At 40.0% G+C, this 19,171-nt stretch overlaps 1 protein-coding gene across 1 annotated transcript in view; it reads left to right on the forward strand.

The window, feature by feature from the left end:
* Positions 1-19,171, forward strand: part of HDGFL3 (HDGF like 3) — a 74,264-nt gene that overhangs the window by 1,888 nt on the left and 53,205 nt on the right. Inside the window, exon 2 of the mRNA XM_040493397.1 lies at positions 21-426. Within this exon, the coding sequence (XP_040349331.1) occupies positions 21-426 (406 nt within the window). The remainder of the gene's footprint in view (positions 1-20; positions 427-19,171) is intronic.

A 19,171-nucleotide genomic window follows, 5' to 3' on the forward strand; every position in this document is an offset into this window, starting at 1 on the left:
CGGACGTGCCCGGGTCGGAGGCGAGGGTTCCGGGCCGCGCCCGCTCCCCGCGAGGGCGGCCATCCTTCCGCCCACTTTCGAAGGCGGCTCCGGCCCGGGCAGGCCCGCCGCCGGGGCTTGGGAGCCCGCGCCGCCGGGCGGCGGGCCTGGGCGGCAGGCATCGCTGCGGGCAGGGTCGCGGGTGGGAAGCCGGGTCCCGGGCGAACGTCGGGGCACGTAGGGGAGCGTAATGCAAATGGCTGGCGGCGGGCCGGCGGGCGCCGCGCGGCCGGGGATCCTGGAAAGGGGCCGTGGCCGTCCCGAGGCCAGCGGGAGCCTCTTGGCAGCCGTTCATCCATCCCTCGGCGCATCCTTCGCCATCCAGACTTGTTGAGTCTTCCCTGCGCGCGATTCCGGGTTCCCCGCGGGCCCCATCATTGTCCTGGGGTACTTGCATCCCCGCTGCCCATCGTTCTCCCGAGCCCACCCGGAGGAGCTGGGGGGGCGGGGGAGGGGGGCTCGCCGCTTGGCCCGGCGGCTGGGTCCAGGAAGCTCCTCGTGCCTTTTCACCTCCATATTTGTTTTAGGTCGGATCCCAGACCTTCTCCTTGGCCTTCCACTACAGTCCACAATAGCTCTCTCTTTCCTATCTAGCAAGGCTGTCGCCGGGCTCTTTTCTCTAGAAAGCATCTGCGTGTAACGCACAGCATTCGATTTTTTTTTTTTTTTTTTCTTAAGCAGGCCTTTTGGGGAAGAGATCAACACTACCGTGTGTGCTTTGTGTTTTAAAAATAAATCAGTTTTACTTCTAATTCTGATCATACTTGGCAGTTAGTTGTTTGAAATAAATACAGTGAAAAGGAGGGTCAAGGCATCTTGGAGGCTTGTTGGTATCTTTGGGGAACAGAGGTAGATGAGGGGAAATACTGGCATAAATAAGAGTGTGAGCTCTAAAATGTTGTATTACAGTAAAGTGCAGATAGCTAGACCAAGAAAGAAAAAAAAAAAAAAAAACCCACCCATTCACAAAAGGAAGTGACATCACGGGTGGCCAGGCTGAAATTAGTGAAGTTGAAGTAATGGATGGTTATAATCACTTTTTTTTGTATTTAGTTTGACATGATTGTGAAATGGAGAGAACACTGTGCCAGGAATTGGGGGCCTTGGTATTTGGTCTTTGTGGGCTAATCATTTCAACTGAATATCCATTTCTGCAACTCTAAAATGATCATCTGTAGGATTCCTTCCAATACTGACAACCTCAGATCTCAAATGAGGTTCAGGTTCCATTAGGCTGTGAAAATCACTCTTCTCCACATGTGAACTGTAGGTTGGCCTCAACCTCACGGTAGGATAACTGGTTACTTTTCATACTGAAGTGCCATCCTGCTTAAAGGGGCAAGATTTGTGACTTCAGGCATCCTTTAGGGAATCTCTGAGTATATTTATCAAGAAATAAACAGCTATAGGGTTCATTGGTATACACATGGTCAAAAGTGAATTAAAGATTATCATCACCAGTTGGTCGGTTCCTTGTAATCCAGTGGCTTCCTTTAATCTTACCTTTGATAAATATCTTCTGAGAGTCAAAAAGAAAATACTTAAAGTTTCCTTAACAAGTTGCTTTCATAGGTTGGCCACCTGTAGTAATTTTGAAACAAAAACGTGTGCTGCAGAAGTGGTCGTAGTTGTATATCTAATCCACATAAAATTCCTAGAATTTGTAATTCCAAAACAAGGCAAAATGAAAAGTGAAATGAGGAAACAAAGTCAGTTGGGTTGTTAGGTATAGTAAATACAGGAAAGAAAAATCTAAGTCTCTTCACATTTAACATAAACTTAAGGGAAGGACCTAAGTCTTTCTTTTTTTAAATTAAGAAAGTATTATTTTATAGTGAGTGGCATGTTATCATTTCCAAGGGAAGGTAAGGGTTAGAAAAAGATATTTGAGTCCCTACTCTGTTCGTTACTGTGCTGTATGCTTCATATATGTTCTCATTTTATTTCTTCTCCAGTTCTGTGAGGCATTATCCCCACTTACACCCAGTCATAGCTTGTAGATGATGTTATAAAGGACCCACTGGAAAAAAACTCTACTTAGTTGAATTCTGTCGCTTGCTATGAAGACCAGTCATGTGGGGATTAAAGTCTATATGGCCCCAAGCGATCAGACGATCAGACGTAGGAGGCAAAATGTGGGGGAGACAGATTTCGGTTCAGACCGTAGGGAGTTTTCTATCGGAGGTGGTCCATGCTTGGATGGAGAACCAGCTTCTGTGCTGCAGTGAAGACGTTTGGTTCTAGGCAGCCCCTTGTGAGGAATGTGGGCCAGGAGGATTTAGGCATCTAGGAAAATGGTCAGGTTAGATTCAGTTTTGGGCTGGGTTTCATGACCTTAGGCATGTTCTGTAATCTTTCTAAGTTTTAGTTTGCGAAATAGACATAATTCAGCCCTCATGGATTTAACGTATGTAAAAGCATCAAGCAGTGGTGGTTGAATGTTCCTGCCTTTTTTTCCTTTTTGAATTTCTAGCTTGAATTTCTAGCCTGTATCACTATACTGTTTTTAATTTTCACCTTAGGAGTAGATTGATTCTTTTTTGCCACCATTTTATCATGAGTAATTTCAAACACACAGAAAAGTTAAAAGAATCGTACACCCTTCTCTCCGTCACCCAAATTCTATAAGTAGCATTTACTGTACTTGCTTTATCATGTTATTCATATATCCATCCCTCTATCCATATAGCAGTCCATCTTATTTTAATGCATTTTAAAGTAAGTTGCCAACATCAGTATAATTTACTCCTAGACACTTCAGCATGAATTATCGTTAACTAGAGGTCAATATTTTTTTTAGATCCTTTTTTTTTTTTTTTTTTGCCTTTTGAGGTAAAATTTACATAAACTGAAACATACTTAAATGTACCAGTGAGTTTGACAAATACGTACGCTGGTATAGTCCAAACCTCTTGCAAGATACAGCATAGTATCAGTACCGATGAAAGTTCCCTCATTTCCTCTTCCCAGTTAATTCCTGTCTTCCTCCCAGTTCAGATGTGTTAACATTCAGTAGCCAGCTAGCTGTTTCTAATGGAGTATACTTGATTAAATATGACTTAAAAATTACAAGTTCATTTGTAACCAAGGATTAACTAGCTTAATATTAAAAATACACTAAAACGAGTCTCTGAACCCTTTTGATTGTGTACCCTATTGGTAAAAAAAATTTGTGTAAACTTACTTTAAATCATAGGGGCGCCTGGGTGGCTCAGTCGGTTGAGCGTCCAACTTCACCTCAGGTCATGATCTCGCAGTTGACAAGTTCGCGTCCCGCGTCAGACCGCTCTGGAGCCTGCTTCTGATTCTGTGACTCCCTCTCTTCCTCTCCCCTGCTCATGCTCTGTCTCTGTCTCAAAAATAAAGATGAATAAATAAACATTTAAAAAAATTATGTATACATGTACTTTGTACTATTCTGTACATTATGAAACAAATACAAGAGAATCTGAAGGGAGTGACAAATGATATAAATAATTTAAAATTAAAATTAAATTAAAATAATTTAAAAGTTTTAAAATTCTTATTAGCGTCCGACTTGGGCTCAGGTCATGATCTCGCGGTTGGTGAGTTCGGGCCCCGCGTCAGTTTCTGTGCTGACAGCTCAGAGCCTGGAGCCTGTTTCAGATTCTGTGTCTCTCTCTGTCTCTGACCCTCCCCGTTCATGCTCTGTCTCTCTCTGTCTCAAAAATAAATAAACGTTAAAAATTTTTATTTTATTTATTTATTTATTTATTTTTTTCAACGTTTATTTATTTTTGGGACAGAGAGAGACAGAGCATGAACGGGGGAGGGGCAGAGAGAGAGGGAGACACAGCATCGGAAACAGGCTCCAGGCTCCGAGCCGTCAGCCCAGAGCCCGACGCGGGGCTCGAACTCACGGACCGCAAGATCGTGACCTGGCTGAAGTCGGACGCTTAACCGACTGCGCCACCCAGGCGCCCCAAAAATTTTTAAATGCTTATTAGCAAAATATTAAGAGTAATAGATTGTTTATATTTTTAAAAATATTAATGTTATTTTTTGCCTGTTTCATGGGAGATCTGACTAGCTAGTCACAGTTTTTATCATCTAAAGAGATTTTCTATAACAGAACTGTCAGCTTGGCCATTTCCTTGTTTGCTTATGCTTACGTTATTAGTACTCTTACAGGACTCCTTTTAGACACTTGTTCATTTGGCAAGAGTTCAGTTAGAAGTGAATATTCCATAATTTTGCTCAACCAGGCACTCTCAAATGGCAGTAAACCACAGTAGGCCCAAAGTGAATAAATACAACCATCTGAAAAAGGACACCAGTGTCAACTTATGTATTAAATATTAGTAAAACTTACTTTTTAGGGAAAAGAATAGGAAACTAAAATAGAAGTTGCACTATTTTCTTCTCACACCTCCCCAGCCCCCATCATCTTGTACATTCCCTGAGATATGAGCACTCTGCCTATGTTACCCCTGCTCTAAAAAATAGAAATACAAAACAAAACAAAAAGGTCTCAAAACTCTTGTGTTTCAACGAAAGAACTTTTTTAAATTTAAAAACTTTATAGGAGTAATTAGAGTAAATTGATATGATCACTTTAGAAAGCTGGCCTGGTCATCTGTAGTTAAACACACGCCTAGGTTGTAATTTAGCAGTCTGGTCTAGGCATATATCCAGGAAAAATGAGTGTTTGTGTCCACCAAAAGATTTGTACAAGAATGCTCATATATGGCAGCTTTATCCATAATAGCAGGAGATTGAAAACAACCCAGGTGTCCATCAACAGGAGAACGGATCAGCAGAATTGTATATTCGTGCAGTGGAGTACTACTCAGCAGTAAAAAGGAACAAACTACTGATGCCCACAAAAATATGGATGTATTTTAAGATTTTGAGGTTGAGTGAAGAAAGCCAACACCAGAGCGCACATTCTGTATGCTAACCATGACGATCAAAACAGGCACAATTGATCAGTGGTGATTAGTTCATGGTGGGTGGAGGAGGAAGCCCTGAAGGTGTTCTGTATCTTGATCTGACTGGTGGGTACCCAGAAGTGTACATGTGTAAAAATATATCAAGCTGTCCATTTAAGATTTGTGCACCAGACTGTATATGTTATACCTAAGTTTAAAAATGCTTACTTTGTATGAAGTGGGGAGAAAGAATCTAATACTCCAAACTTCTTCACGGATTGAATTTCACCATTCTTGGCTTTCAGTGAGAAGTTTTTTCCCTGTAAGACTTCAGTGCTACCGATTTGCATCTTCCTGTTCCCTTTTGACTATTTTAGAAACTTCATTTACTACTTCACAGCTTTTTCTTTACATTTCTTTTTAGTTCTGGTTTCTGCCTCTGTCTTTTGTTTATATATTAGAGTCTTTCTGTTCCTTTCATATTAAATCATTGCTCCTCTTATTTCTCATCTAGCTCTCAACCTCTCACTTGATAAAACTTAAGAATACAGCATTTGACCTACCATTCTATGACATCTTGAAGAGCTAAATGCTTAGTGAGCTTTTGTTGAGCACCTACTGTGTGTAAGACACTGTGCCTAGGTATAGTTTTTCATTTTTCTACCAACAGATTAAATTTGCAGCAACTTAAAAATATTATAATTAAATAACTAGTGTTTCTATGCCTTGTATTAATACAAAGGCTGAGAATCCTTAGTTTCTGATCCGTTGCACTTTCCGTTTTTTATCTTTGACAATAAACTGTGAACCTTTATTTTTGGAGACCAGGCTACATCGCTTCAGGGAATCACTTGAGACTTAAACTTTTTTTAATCTCAACATAAAGTAAGATGTTTACACTTTCCATTTCTTTGGCGTGAGTCCAAACGAGTCCATCATTGTTTCATTCCTCAGGTAGAGTGACACAGATTCAGTCAGCCTTTTCCCCAGGGACTGTATTCGTGTTGCAAGGACCTGGCAAATTGTCTCCTTTTCTTCTGCTTAACTCTGGGAGCAAATAGGCAGCTTAAACTCTCAATACGAACGTGTACATTTTCCATTGCTCCCATTTCACCCAGGTGAATCTGTATTTCTGGCACATCCCCTTTGGAATGCCCTAATGACTACTGTTTTCCCCGTGATTTGTAAAATGTTAATTCTCTGAAGTCAGGTTTCTACTATATGAGATTGTATTTGATTCTTTTGGAAAAGGATTGATGGTTTAAAACTATATATGACTATTGAAAATGTCTGTTAGCATAAGAAGAACATTGTAGGCTTGTAAATAGGGTAAACATAATAGGGGAAGAGCCCAAATGTTCCTTTTTATTGGAAAAAGTTATCTTCGATTGCAGAAGATTGCCCAGATACTCAGTCAGAAGCTAGTCTACTTGATAGCTGTTAGTCAGTGCATTGCAAAATGGCTTTTTATCCTTTAGAGCCATGCTACTGGAAGTATGGTCTGTGGCCAGGATAGGTGACAGTGACAAGATAGGTGCAGAAATTGAGAGTAAAAGTTTAGAAACTTTTTTTTTTAAGTTCATTTAGTTTTGAGAGAGAAAGAGAGTGCAAGCGGGGAAGGGGCAGAGAGAGGGAGAGACAGAATCCCAAGCAGGCACTACACTGTCAGCTCAGAGCCCGACATAGGACTTAAACCTACCAGCTTTGTGAGATCATGACCTGAACCAAAACCAAGAGTCAGATGCTTAAGTGACTGAGCCACCCAGGCACCCCTTGTGAATCTTATTTTTAAAATGAGGCTTGTATTTTATATGCCTTTAATTTTATTTTTCTAATAATTACTCTTTCATGTATTTTATAAAAATGCCCATCTGTAACAAATTAGAGATTAAAAACAAACAAAAAAATGCTGTTTTTTTCACCACAAATGGAGTACTGACTATAGAGAACCCTTAAAGGTCAGTAGAGTTCCTTGCATCTAAAACTACCTGCTCATACTGTGAACTGATTTTTAAAGATTTTATATTTAAGTAATCTCTACCCAATGAGGCACTTGAACTCACAACCCCAGGATCAGGAGTCACATACTCCTGACTGAGCCAGCCAGGCACCCCTGCTTATACTGTAAATTATTTAACCTATCTTTAACTATTTAAAAAAGAGAATGGATTAACCTTTATGTTATAAATACCTCATGTCTGTAAAAAAATTTTATTACATAAGTAATAATGTTCATTGTAGAAAGATTAATATCCCTCTACCTAGTAACAAGCATCATGAATATGCACCTACATGTGTAAGTACATAATTTTTATAATCATTCAGTTTTGCAACCTTTTATCCCCACTTAAACACTGTATCTTAGATGTCTTTCAGTGGCAGTGAATGTATTTCTATAACATTATCTGTAGTAGCCATCTGGTAATTTATGGTACAGACCTATTTGTTATAAATTATAACCATATATAACTTCCTATTATACTGATATTTAGGTTATTTCCAGTTTTTTATACTGTAAAATAATACTCTGAGACACATGCTTTTAGCTAAACCGTTAGTTACTTCTTCAGGATTGGTATCTGGGAATCACATTTCTTAGTCAAAGGGCACGTGCATGTTTTAAAACTTTGGATTTATATTGTCACATTGCCCTCCAGAAAAGTTTTAACCATCTTAACCAGTAGCAGAATAAGAAAATACCTGTTTTCTCACGTATTCATTAAAAGGAGATGATTTAAAATTTAAAAAATGTTTGTCAACCTAATAAGTACAGATATTTAATAGAATTAATTTCCTCGTTGACAATTGAGGCAGAATATATATGTCATATATGACATATCAAATCATGTATCTTATATGTCTTGATTACAAATTAGGATGAATATATGATAACACTACTCTAAGGTAGATAGTCCCATAAGAAAACCAAGACTTAAGAAATTCACCTAAGGTTATACACTGAGTGAAGTGTGTTAATCCTAGACCATTAAGAATGCCACAGGAACATAAGAAATGTGATAACAGGGGCTCCTGGGTGGCTCATTCAGTTAGGTGTATGGCTCTTGGTTTTGGCTTAGGTCATGATCCCAGCGTCCTGTGATCCATCCCCACATCGGGCTCTGTGCTGACAGCACAGAACCTGCTTGGGATTCTCTCTGTCCCTTCTCTCTCTACCCCTCCCACACACACGCTCTCTCTGAAAATAAATAAAAATAAACTTTAAAAAAATGTGGAAATAGATGAGGTGAAGGAACTGAAGAAGCATTTGGCACTGTGTAAGAAGACTGTATGTATATTATATATATTACATATGTGTATATGTATATGTATGTGTGTGTGTATATATATATATATGTATGTATATGTATGTGTGTGTATTATAAGCTACTGGGAGGCCAGCACTCTCAAGTCAGAAAACGTTTATTGTGACATTTGTTATTATTTTTCTCTGGTCTGTGTCTTTGAAAGCCCTTTGACACAAGGCAGTATAAAAGTAAATAGGATATCCGTTATGCATATAAAGAAAGCAGAGCCCATTAAAATCCATTCTGAATGAATAGCATAGTGTTGACTTTAGTTTTAGGTTCTAAAACCTTTATGTGTGATGGAACACATAGACTTTGAAGAGCAGGTATAACGAGAGTTACCGGTTCAGTAGAGCCTAGAAGCTAAATCATAAGGACTACTACTAGCCTGTGTAGCTTTTTGCCAGTTTACTGCATTCTTAATCCCTATAACAGCATTTTCCTGTGTTATTTCACTGCCGTTCATATATGTAATTGCTTCTCAGCTATGGTAGTAAGTGAATTTTTCTATTATATCTTTTTACCACTAGGAATTTGCTGCAGTTAGGTAAATAGCTGTATGGTCACAGAGAGCTACATAGAGGTAAAAAGAATGAAGTAATCTAAAATTGGTGAGCTCAAGCCTTTAGAAGGATCCTCCAGATACCTGAACAAGATTTCCTACGATATTGGGAAGAACAACGAAGCCAAGAGTTAAAAGACAACATAGTTCATTCCACCACTGTCTCAATTTATCAAGTTTGGGCATCTTTTACTATAACCTCGTTGTAAAATAGGGAGGATGATAATTCTTACTCTCTTTCCCTTTTTTCCTTGGAATCAAATATTGAAACGTGCATGAAATAGTGTTTGCTAGTTAAGGATCATAGATGATGTATCTGTTCTGTCTAACTTGTAACCAAAGAAATTCAGTGAAATATTTGTGTTTATCAAATTCTTACTCACTGTCCCTTCTTCTTCCCTAGTAATCATGTGTTAAAATGTACATGAAAGAAGTGTTTGCTAGTGTAGTACCCAACAGTCACCTACCAGGAACACCAAACTCCTTACTGTACAGTGCTAGAAACCTAGCAAAGTCTCAGCAAATGCTTTTGTGGGTGGGTGGGTGTCTTTCAGTAGTTTCCTCGTGGCTTCATGAGTTAGCTCTAGGCTCTAGCCATTGTAGGGACTTGTCATTGTTACCCCTTATTCAGATTCCTGAGTATGATGGCCATTTCTAGAGGTTCCAAATAGTTTCAGTATTTGGGGGCAAACTAAGTTGGACTATGTGGCATACAAAAAAGGCCTCTGAATAAACTACTCAGTCCACTAGATCACTGAAATGCGAGCTCTGAGTGGATTCTCTAAGTCTGATTATAGTCTGTAAGGCCACCCAGAAGTGGAGGTTATCTGGTTTTCAAAGTATAGGAGAGTCCATGGTAACGACAAAGTTACCTCCATGGGGACTGGAAAATTCTTGATAGCATAGCATTAACTTCTAGGTTTTTATTGCAAAATGTATTTAAGATGAGAGCTGTTAGAAGTGCTGGGTATGTTAGGTTCAGAGGTGGTAAGCAATGTAAAAAAGAGTGTCACAGAAGATTCGAAAATTTTTATGTAGGAAAAAATGTCAAAAAATAAATTCATCGCTTTAGATCTCTTCTTCCTTTTTCTTTATCACTGAAATAGAACTTTTATGCTAAGGGCATCTTTAACTTAGGAGGAAATGCTTATTCACAGGGAGCAGTATGACAGATTCTTGGTTCATTTTTTTTTTTTAGAATTAGCATATGTTGAGTGAATTGAAAATTAATTCCCTCTAGACCTCTGTTTGACTTTCAAAATGAGACCAGCTATTTTCAAACAAGGCATATAACTGTTCTTATTTCCTTCCTCGAACTGTGATGTGAGGATTAAGTCAATAATTTCGAAAATATTTAGATTTTAGCAGTGAGTCATCGTTGTTGCTTGATTCTGATGCAGTCTAGTCTGATGGCTTTCAGCCCCGCCCCCTTTTTTTTTTACTATAGCCCATAAATACTAATTTCATACACACACATATATATACATACACACACCAGAAAAAAGTTTTCACCAAATCATATTATATGTGATGCATTCTGATATTTTTATATTTTTATTTTGTGTAAAATCAGGTTGTAACTCACTAAATCACTTTCACTACCTATAGTTTGAAAAAAGCACTGATCTGGTCTGTTAGGCCAAAGGGAAATTGATCTGTGTGAGTTTTGCTTGTGTGTATGGATTTTGGAGACGAGTTAGCAGTCCTGAGCTTTTTATTCTGCTGTAGCCACAGTCTTACATGAAAATCACATGGACGTAAGAAAAGAAAGTTACATTATTTTAGGTCATTTAACCATCCAGGCCAGTTTTTCCCTTGATCTCAAAAGGCTTGGTATATAAATATAGTGTTTCTACTCTCATCATCCTTCTAATCTTTAAACTGCACATGGATCTACAACTTTGTTGACGCTAATTATAGCTTCATATATATGCCTTCTTAAGGGTATTAAGCTCCATGTATTTCTTAACTATCCAGCTACAGAACAGTGTTTGACTACATGGTGTTCCCTGGATGATAGTATTGAAGCTCTGGGGATTTCTTGAGTTTGTGAGGCTAGCCTGGAGGTATCAGGCTATCCAGGACTGAGGATGAAGGGCTTTGTTAAGTCCAGAAGACTTGTACTTGGGGGGGGGGGGCCCAGTGTGGTAGTTTCTGAAGTGGGTGTAAAGTCACGGGACTAACACGTTTCTAATGGTTCTGTATTTCTTTTTCTTTAATTTTTTTAAATGTATGTTTATTTTTGAGAGAGACAGCTTGAGCGAGGAGGGGCAGAAAGAGGGAGACACAATCTGAAGCAGGTTCCAGGCTCTGAACTGTCAGCACAAAGCCCGATGTGGGGCTTGAACTCAGAAACCGTGAGATCGTGACCCGACCCACCTACTGAGCCACCCAGGCGCCCCTATATTTCCTTTTTAAATCACTTTGTCTAATCAAAAAGAGACTTCTTGCTATTACTAGATACAGCAGCCTCAGTAGAGAGAGAACCTAGTATTGAGGATAGTAAGGCATTCTTCAGTTTCTGTAAAAGATACCTTTCTGAAAAGATACAGTAAGCACAGTTTTAGATCTCACATCTGGCTGATTGACTCACACAAAACGAGTACACTTCTATGAGAGAAGAACCCCACTGTACTAAATGGAACTTATCTTGGAACAGAAAGGGTACGATTGGGTTAATCTTCATGTTATACCAGGTATTCAAGAGCTCTGGTTGTTGTCCAGCTCAGTCCCTCTGTCACTGCTGTGGTCTGCTGGTTCTACCTTGTGGGAGGCCAGGTGGAGGGAAGAGACAGAGCCTTTGCTAGAGTTATGAAGTATGGTTTCCACTGTTTGTTTTTAATAAGTTCCTTGTCTGGGGCAAAGATTATTTGACTCCCAGGGATCAGGTAACCCAGAACAAACGTGTCCCTTGTTTTTCTGTTGTCACAAGAGCAAATTACAGAAGTAGAGCAGTTTACCAGGAGTGGGCAGTTGGAGAAGTTTGCCGAAGTGAAATGGAGGTGACGGTGACCGAGGGCTCCTCCTTTGTCCGTGAAAATTGTTTCTCATTCAGTGTTACTGTAAACTCTGGAAGCCTTTGACCTCCCCATTTCCTCTTGGTCTGTCCACTGCCTCTGGGCTTCCCTTCCTTCTTACATGAAGGAACCCACATGATCACTTGAACTGCTCTCCCCCTTTTTACTCTGATACATTCATTCTAGAAGCCCCTTCCTGGCCATTCTTCTCGCCTGCCTTTTCTGCTCCAGCAAATGGTCTCCTGCAAGCAACTGGCTGTAATCACAAAGACTTGCAGCCTGGGCCTGCCCCCCCCCCCCGCCCCCGATTGCTTTCATCTGGGCCCCCAGTGCTGGTCATGGTTCTTCTTGCTGGTGGCGAGATACTTTCATTGTCCTCTTCCAGCTCAGATTCTTTCCCCTCATTTTCAGCAAATTCTCTTACTTTCAGGTTTCACGTGTTCCCTTTCAGGGTGAAGTAGAAGAGCAAGAGTCTTGTGGGCAGATGAAGCCACATCTGAGTAGATGAGTAACCTCGCGTAGGTTACCTAATCCCTTCGGCCTCGATGGACTCATCTGTAAAATGGGCACAATAACAACTTTTTCTTATCATTTCGAGGATTCTGAACATAAACAGCCTGGAGTTTAACATGATTAAAAAATTGTTTCCCTCCCCTTCACCTCTTCCCTGTGCTGCTTATTAAGACCCTCCTCTTGCATGACTCCTCCCTTTTCCTTCTTTCATCAACATTCAGTAAATATTTTTTGAATCTTTGCTATATCCCAAGTGCTCTAACAGGTGCTAGGGTTGACCTAAACAGCCTCTTCCCCTTGACGAATTCTTTCTCCTCAGACCAGAAATGGTCCTCTTACTGTCTCATTCTTCCCCCTCCCCCAAAGGTCACCCTGATGTGCTGATCCAGAGAGCACTCCATCCTTACTTTGCCTCGGTGGAATTTAATACTGCCTTTTAAAAAATACTCTTCCGAGGGGCACCTGGGTGGCTCAGTTGGTTAAGCGTCCAACTTTGGCTCAGGTCATGATCTCGCGGTTCGTGAGTTCGAGCCCCGCGTCGGGCTCTGTGCTGACAGCTCAGAGCCTGGAGCCTGTTTCAGATTCTGGGTCTCCCTCTCTCTCTGACCCTCCCCCATTCATGCTCTGTCTCTCTCTGTCTCAAAAATAAATAAACATTAAAAAAAATTAAAAATAAAAATAAAAAATGCTCTTCCTTTGTTTGGCTTCCCTCATGTATTGCTTTTCTTGAAAGGTTCTTCTATTTCTCTGTGCCTTTGTAGTGTCTTTTTCGACTTCAAGCCACCATCTTCAGAATAATATCTTCTAGACCTCTGTTTCAGGCCCTGACTCAAATCCACACCTCCGTTTTCTGACTAATAGCCCTGGTACCACAAGTTCGTGGTCAGAACTAATCTAGTCATCCCTCCCTACCTAAGTATTTCTCTTTCTTTTAATGTTTATTTATTTTTGAGGAAGGGAGGGAGACAGTGAGAGAGAACGAGCAGGGGAGGGCAGAGACAGGGGGACAGAGGATCTGAAGTGGACTCTGTACTGACAGCAGTGAGCCGGATGTGGGCCTCAAACTCACCAACTGCGAGATCGTGTCTTGAGCCAAAGTCAGATGCTCAACCGACTGAGCCACCCAGGCGCCCCTCAAGTTTTCCTATTTTAGTAAAAAATTACTATCCGGCCAGTCACCCCCCAAAACAAAGACCTCACATTATCCCAGGTGCTCTTTTTTCTTTAATTCCCAAATCTTACTTGGTCACCTAATGATGTCAAGATGGACTAAGGTTCAAGTAGAGAGAAGTGCTGTGAAATCGGACTCCTCACACGGCGCAAGGCAAAGTAGGGGTGCTACATGCCTTAGAACCTGAGACATATTCGTGTTGTGACAAACAAGATGTAATTTCAACAAAGCAATAGGACATCAAATTAATATTATTAATTTGGATTTTATTGAGGTCCTTTTATTTCTGCTTGATATACAAATTAATCGTGGTTTTATAGTATATGGTTGTGAGTACAATTGTTATCTTTGTGCATGTTTCAGAACATTATCATAAAATTTTATGGGGGTCTGCAAGATTTTGTTCCCTTTAAAAATAATTATAGTTGACCCTTGAACAACAAGGGGACAGGGACTAGGGGCACCAACCCCCACAGTCAAAAATCCAAGTATAAATTTTTTTTTTAAGTTTATTTATTTCGACAAAGAAAGAGTGTGAGCACAGGAGGGACAGGGAGAGGGAGAGAGAGGGAGAGAGAGAGAGAGAGAGAGAGAGCGCGCGCGCAAATCCCAAGCAGCCTTTGCACTGTCAGCACGGAGCCCCACATGGGACTTAAACCCACAAATGGTGAGATTGTGACCTGAGCCGAAACCTGGAGTCGGATGTTCAACTGACTCAGCCACCCAGGCACCCCCAGGTATAACTTTTGACTTTCTAAAAACCTAACTACAAATAGCCTACTGTGGACCACAGGCCTTATGAATAACATAAATAGTTGATTAGCACATATATATGTTTATTATAATAAAGTAAGCTAGAGAAAGACAATATTGTTAGGAAAATCGTAAGGAAGAAAAAATATATTTACGATACTATATTTTTTGAAAAAAATTCAGGTATATGTGGTCCCATGCAGTTCAAACATAAGATGCCATGTTTGTTAAGGGGCCTCAACAAACTAGAATGAATTCTTGACCATGAGGGATCTAGAAATAAAGACATATAAGGAAATAATAAGAGATGTGAATGTTTTGTAAAAGAAGGAAAGATGTACATAGCGATAGTAATTTTCAAATATTTAAGGGACTCCTACGAAAGAAGAAATAGGAAGTATAGGAGAGCAGAAAGAGCATGTGCTCTGGAGCTAAGGACATACGGGTTCAGATGATGCTCTGCCACTTACCTGTGTGACCTTGGGCAAATTGCCTAATCTCCCTTAGCCTCTTCTTCTCTAAAGTGGAATTAGTGTTATCTACCCCCACAAAGTTACTGAGAGAACTTATTTAAAGGTACCTAACACATGGTTGAACCTAAACAAATACTACTTTCTTCTGTCCTCTGATAGTTTTTACAACTAGAGTTAGGGGACAAATTTTTTTAAAATAATTTATTGTCATGTTAGCTAACATAGAGTGTACACAGGGTAGTCTTGGCCTCAGGAGTAGATTCCCATGATTCATCACTTACATACAACGTCCAGTGCTCATCCCAACAAGTGCCCTCCTCAATGCCCATCACCCATTTTCCACACCCCCTCAGCCCCTGACCCCCATCAGTCCTCAGTTTGTATCTAAGAGTCTCTTATGGTTTGCCTCCCTCTCTGTAACTTATTTTTTCCTTCCCTTCCACTATGGTATTCTGTCAAGTTTCTTGAATTCCATGTATGAGTGAAAACATATGATACCTTTTTCTGACTGGCTTATTTCACTTAGCATAATACCTTCCAGTTCCATCCACGTTGTTGCAAATGGCAGAATTTCATTCTTTCTCATTGCCAAGTAGTATTCCATTGTGTATATATACACCACATCTTTATTCATTCATCAGTTGGTGGACATTTGGGCTGTTCCCATAATTTGGCTATTGTTGATAGCACTGCTATAAACATTGGGGTGCATGTGCCCTTATGAATCAGCACTCCTGTATCCTTTGGATAAATTCCTACTAGTGCTGGGGACCCAGCTATTGTTGGGTTATAGGGTAATTCTATTTTTAATTTTTTGAGGAACCTCCACACTTTTCCAGAGTGGCTGCACCAGTTTGCATTCCCACCAACAGTGCAAGAGGGTAGGGGACAGAAATTTTGAGGGAACTGATTTAAGTGGGCTTATTTTAAGGAAGAAGAATTAAATGAAAGTCTTAGCATTAATTGTTGAGAGCTTGTATGCCATTTCTTCTTATATACCATCACAATAACCCTGTGCTGTTGATGTTCATGACCCCCGCCCCCTGTCTTTACATGTGAAAAAACTTTCTGAACTTGAGAAAGATTTTAAATATCTTAAAAATTGCCCAATTACAGTAAATGATAAACCTGATACTGGGCTCCACAGCCTGTATTCTAAACCATTCCAGCATATTGTGTGGTTTATCTCTGGTAATGGATGTTTATTCGTCCATTCATTGAACAGCTATTTATCGGACACATCCTCTACTCCAGGCGGAGTTTATAGTGCAGAATGTGACCCAGAGGTCGAAGGGGATAGGGAGTGAGGGCAGTGGTACAGAGGAAGCAAGGGTCTTGCTGTGTCGTATAGTGAGTGTTCGGGGAAAGCCTCTCTCGTAGGACAGCATTTGAACTCAGAGATCTGAAGGAGAGAGAGCCCTGTGGATATTGTGGGGAAAGCATTTTAGGCAGAGAAGAGCAAGTTTCTCAGAAGTAATCTTTTTATTAAGAATAAGTATTTTGGGGGCGCCTGGGTGGTTCATTCGTTTGGGCCGCTGACTTTGGCTCCGGTCATGCACTCCGTGAGTTCGAGCCCCACATCGGGCTCTGTGCTGCCAGCTCAGAGCCTGGAGCCTGCTTCAGATTCTGTGTCTCCTTCTCTCTCTGCCCCATCCCCACTTGCGCTCTGTCTCCCTCTGTCTCAAAAATAAATGAACATTAAAAAATTTTTAATAAAAAGCATAGAATAAGTATTCTTAACCATTTTCACTTAGTTGTTTTTCTAGATTGACTTTAGCAATACGTTGAATGAATTTCAAGAGAAATCTCAATGGAATTTTAGTTTGAAGTGAATTAAATTGTAAATTAATACGAGGAGAAATGACGCTTTTACCAACATTGAAACATTCCAGCCAGAAATATGGAATGTTTCTATTTTTTTTTCTGTCTAGTAGAGTTTTGAGGTTTTCTTCCTAAAGGAACCACACTTCTTAAAAAAATGACTGGGTGTCATTTGCTGTTGCTGATGCTTTTATAAACTGAATTTTAGTTGCTCAGAATAAGAACCTTGGCATCATCCTTGACTTAACAGTTTTTTTTACTCCCCATACCTAGTGTGCTGGCCAACCCCGTTCGTTCCAACTTCAGAGTACAAGCAGGTTGCAAACCCTTCCACCGCCACCATCCTTGTCTATACCCCATCCTTGTCTATACCTCTATTGTCTCTTTACTGTTCTAGTAGATTTCTAGCTGCTCTCCCTCTCCACCCCTGCCCTCTGAAAGTCTCTTTTCAGCGGTACAGCAAGGGCAACAGTCATCCCGTTAACATAGAGGGTCGACCAGCCTCCTCCCTTCCTTGATCTAGCCCAGCCCCAGCCTCCTCCCTGTTCCTTACACTCGGGTCACAGTGCTGCCTCAGGGGCTCTGTCCCGGCTCCCTCCTCCGGGCATCACCCAGACCCCCTCCAGTCTGTTCGGGCCTGCCTCTTCCAATGAGAGATTTTAAACCATCCTGTTGACAATTACAACCCTGTCCTTGACTCATTTTGTACAGCTCTTTTTTCATATTCTTACATACTAAATAATTTACTTATTTATTAGAGTTATTTGCTGTTTTATTTTCCCCCTTGAGGGCAGGGATTTTTGCCTCTTGTTTGTTGGTGTATCCTTAACACTTAGAACAGTGACTGGCTCACAAAAAACATTTAGTAAATATTTGTAGAAGGACTGAATTCAGTCTTTTTCTTTTATATTTTCAAATCTGGTCTCTGGTGATAACATGCCAAGGCTTTTTTTTTCACTTATTTGTCATCCTGCTATACTTTAATTCTGTTTTTCTAGTGATATACTTTTTCATAAATCATATGCAAATTATGATTCTTTTGTCTTTTCTGTTGCAATATTTGTTTGTTGGAAAGTGGGGTAGGAATTATCTTAATATATTAACTAGAACTTCCAGAACAGTGTTAAGCACTGGAGGCAATTGACATCCTTGCCTCCTTCCTGATTTTTAGGAATATATCTTGTTTTATTACTGTATTTGGATTTGGCTGTCTTCATTATGTTGAAATATTCTTTTATTCTTATTTTTTAAATAATTTTTATTAAGAAGTTAAATTTTGGGGTGCCTGAGTGGCTCAAAGTGTTAAGCCTCCAGCTCTTGATTTCAACTCAGGTCATGATCTCATGGTTCAAGAGTTCGAGCCCTACATCAGGCTCTATGCTGATAGCACAGAGCCTGCTTGAGAATAAACTTTTTTTTTTAAGTTAAATTTTGCCAACCGTCTTTTTACCATCCACTGTAATAATCATATAAGTTTTCTTTTTTAGCCTTTGTATCAATTATATAAGTAGATTAAATATTAAATTATACTTGCATACTTGGAATATACCTTACTTTGTCTCAGTATATAAACATATCTGTGTGTGTGTGTGTGTGTGTGTGTGTGTGTGTTTTAAGATGTAATTCAGGTGCCATAAAATTCATCCTTTTAAATTGTGCAATTCAGTGGTTTTTATTATATTCACAAGTTTTGGTACAGCCGTTAACATTAATTCCAGAACATTTCATCACCCCAAAAGGAAACCCTGTATTCATTAAGCAGTCACTCCCCACCCACCCAGACCCCGACAATCACAAATCTACTTTGTCTCTATGAATGTGTTCATTCTGGACATTTTATTTAAATGAAATCATAGGGGCACATGGACGGCTTAGTTTTGGTTAAGTGTCCAGCTCTTGATTTCAGCTCAGGTCATGATCTCACGATTCACGGGATTGAGCCCCACGTCGGGCTCTGCAATGACAGTACCAAGCCTGGTGGGACTCTCTTTCTCGCCTCTTTCTGCCTCTCTCTCTCCGTCTCCCCCAAAATAAATTAAACTTAAATAAATACATAAATAAATAAATGGAATCCTAGACTGTGTGGCCTTTTGTGTCTGGCCTTTCACTTAGCATTATGTTTATTCGTATTTCATCTGTGTATAACAAGTGTCAGCATTTCATCCCTTTTTATAGCTGAATAACATTCCACTGGGTGGGTATTTCACATTTTTTAAAATCGCTCATCAGTTGATGGGTATTTGCATTGTTTCCGCTTCTGGCTGTTATGAATAATGCCACAGTGAACATTTGTATACAATTTTTTATGTGGACTTCATGTTTTCAGTCTCTTGGGTATACACCTAGGAATGGAATTGCTGGGTCATATCATTACTCTGTGTTTAACCCTTTGAAAAACTGCTGGACTCTTTTCTAATGCCGCTTTACTACTTTACATTCCCAACAGTCTAAATGCTCTGTCTAGAACCTCTAGTACAATGTTGACTAGAAGCGATGGCGGGTGAACATCCTGGTCGTGTTCCTGATCTTACGTGGAAATTTTTCAGTCTTTCACCATTAAGTATGATGTTAGCTGAGGTGTTTTGTTTTGTTTTGTTTTGTTTTGTTTTGTTTTGTTTTGTTTTG

This window comes from Herpailurus yagouaroundi, unplaced genomic scaffold (assembly GCF_014898765.1).
Source record: "Herpailurus yagouaroundi ecotype Mexico unplaced genomic scaffold, PumYag 185, whole genome shotgun sequence".
Lineage (NCBI taxonomy): Eukaryota > Metazoa > Chordata > Mammalia > Carnivora > Felidae > Herpailurus > Herpailurus yagouaroundi.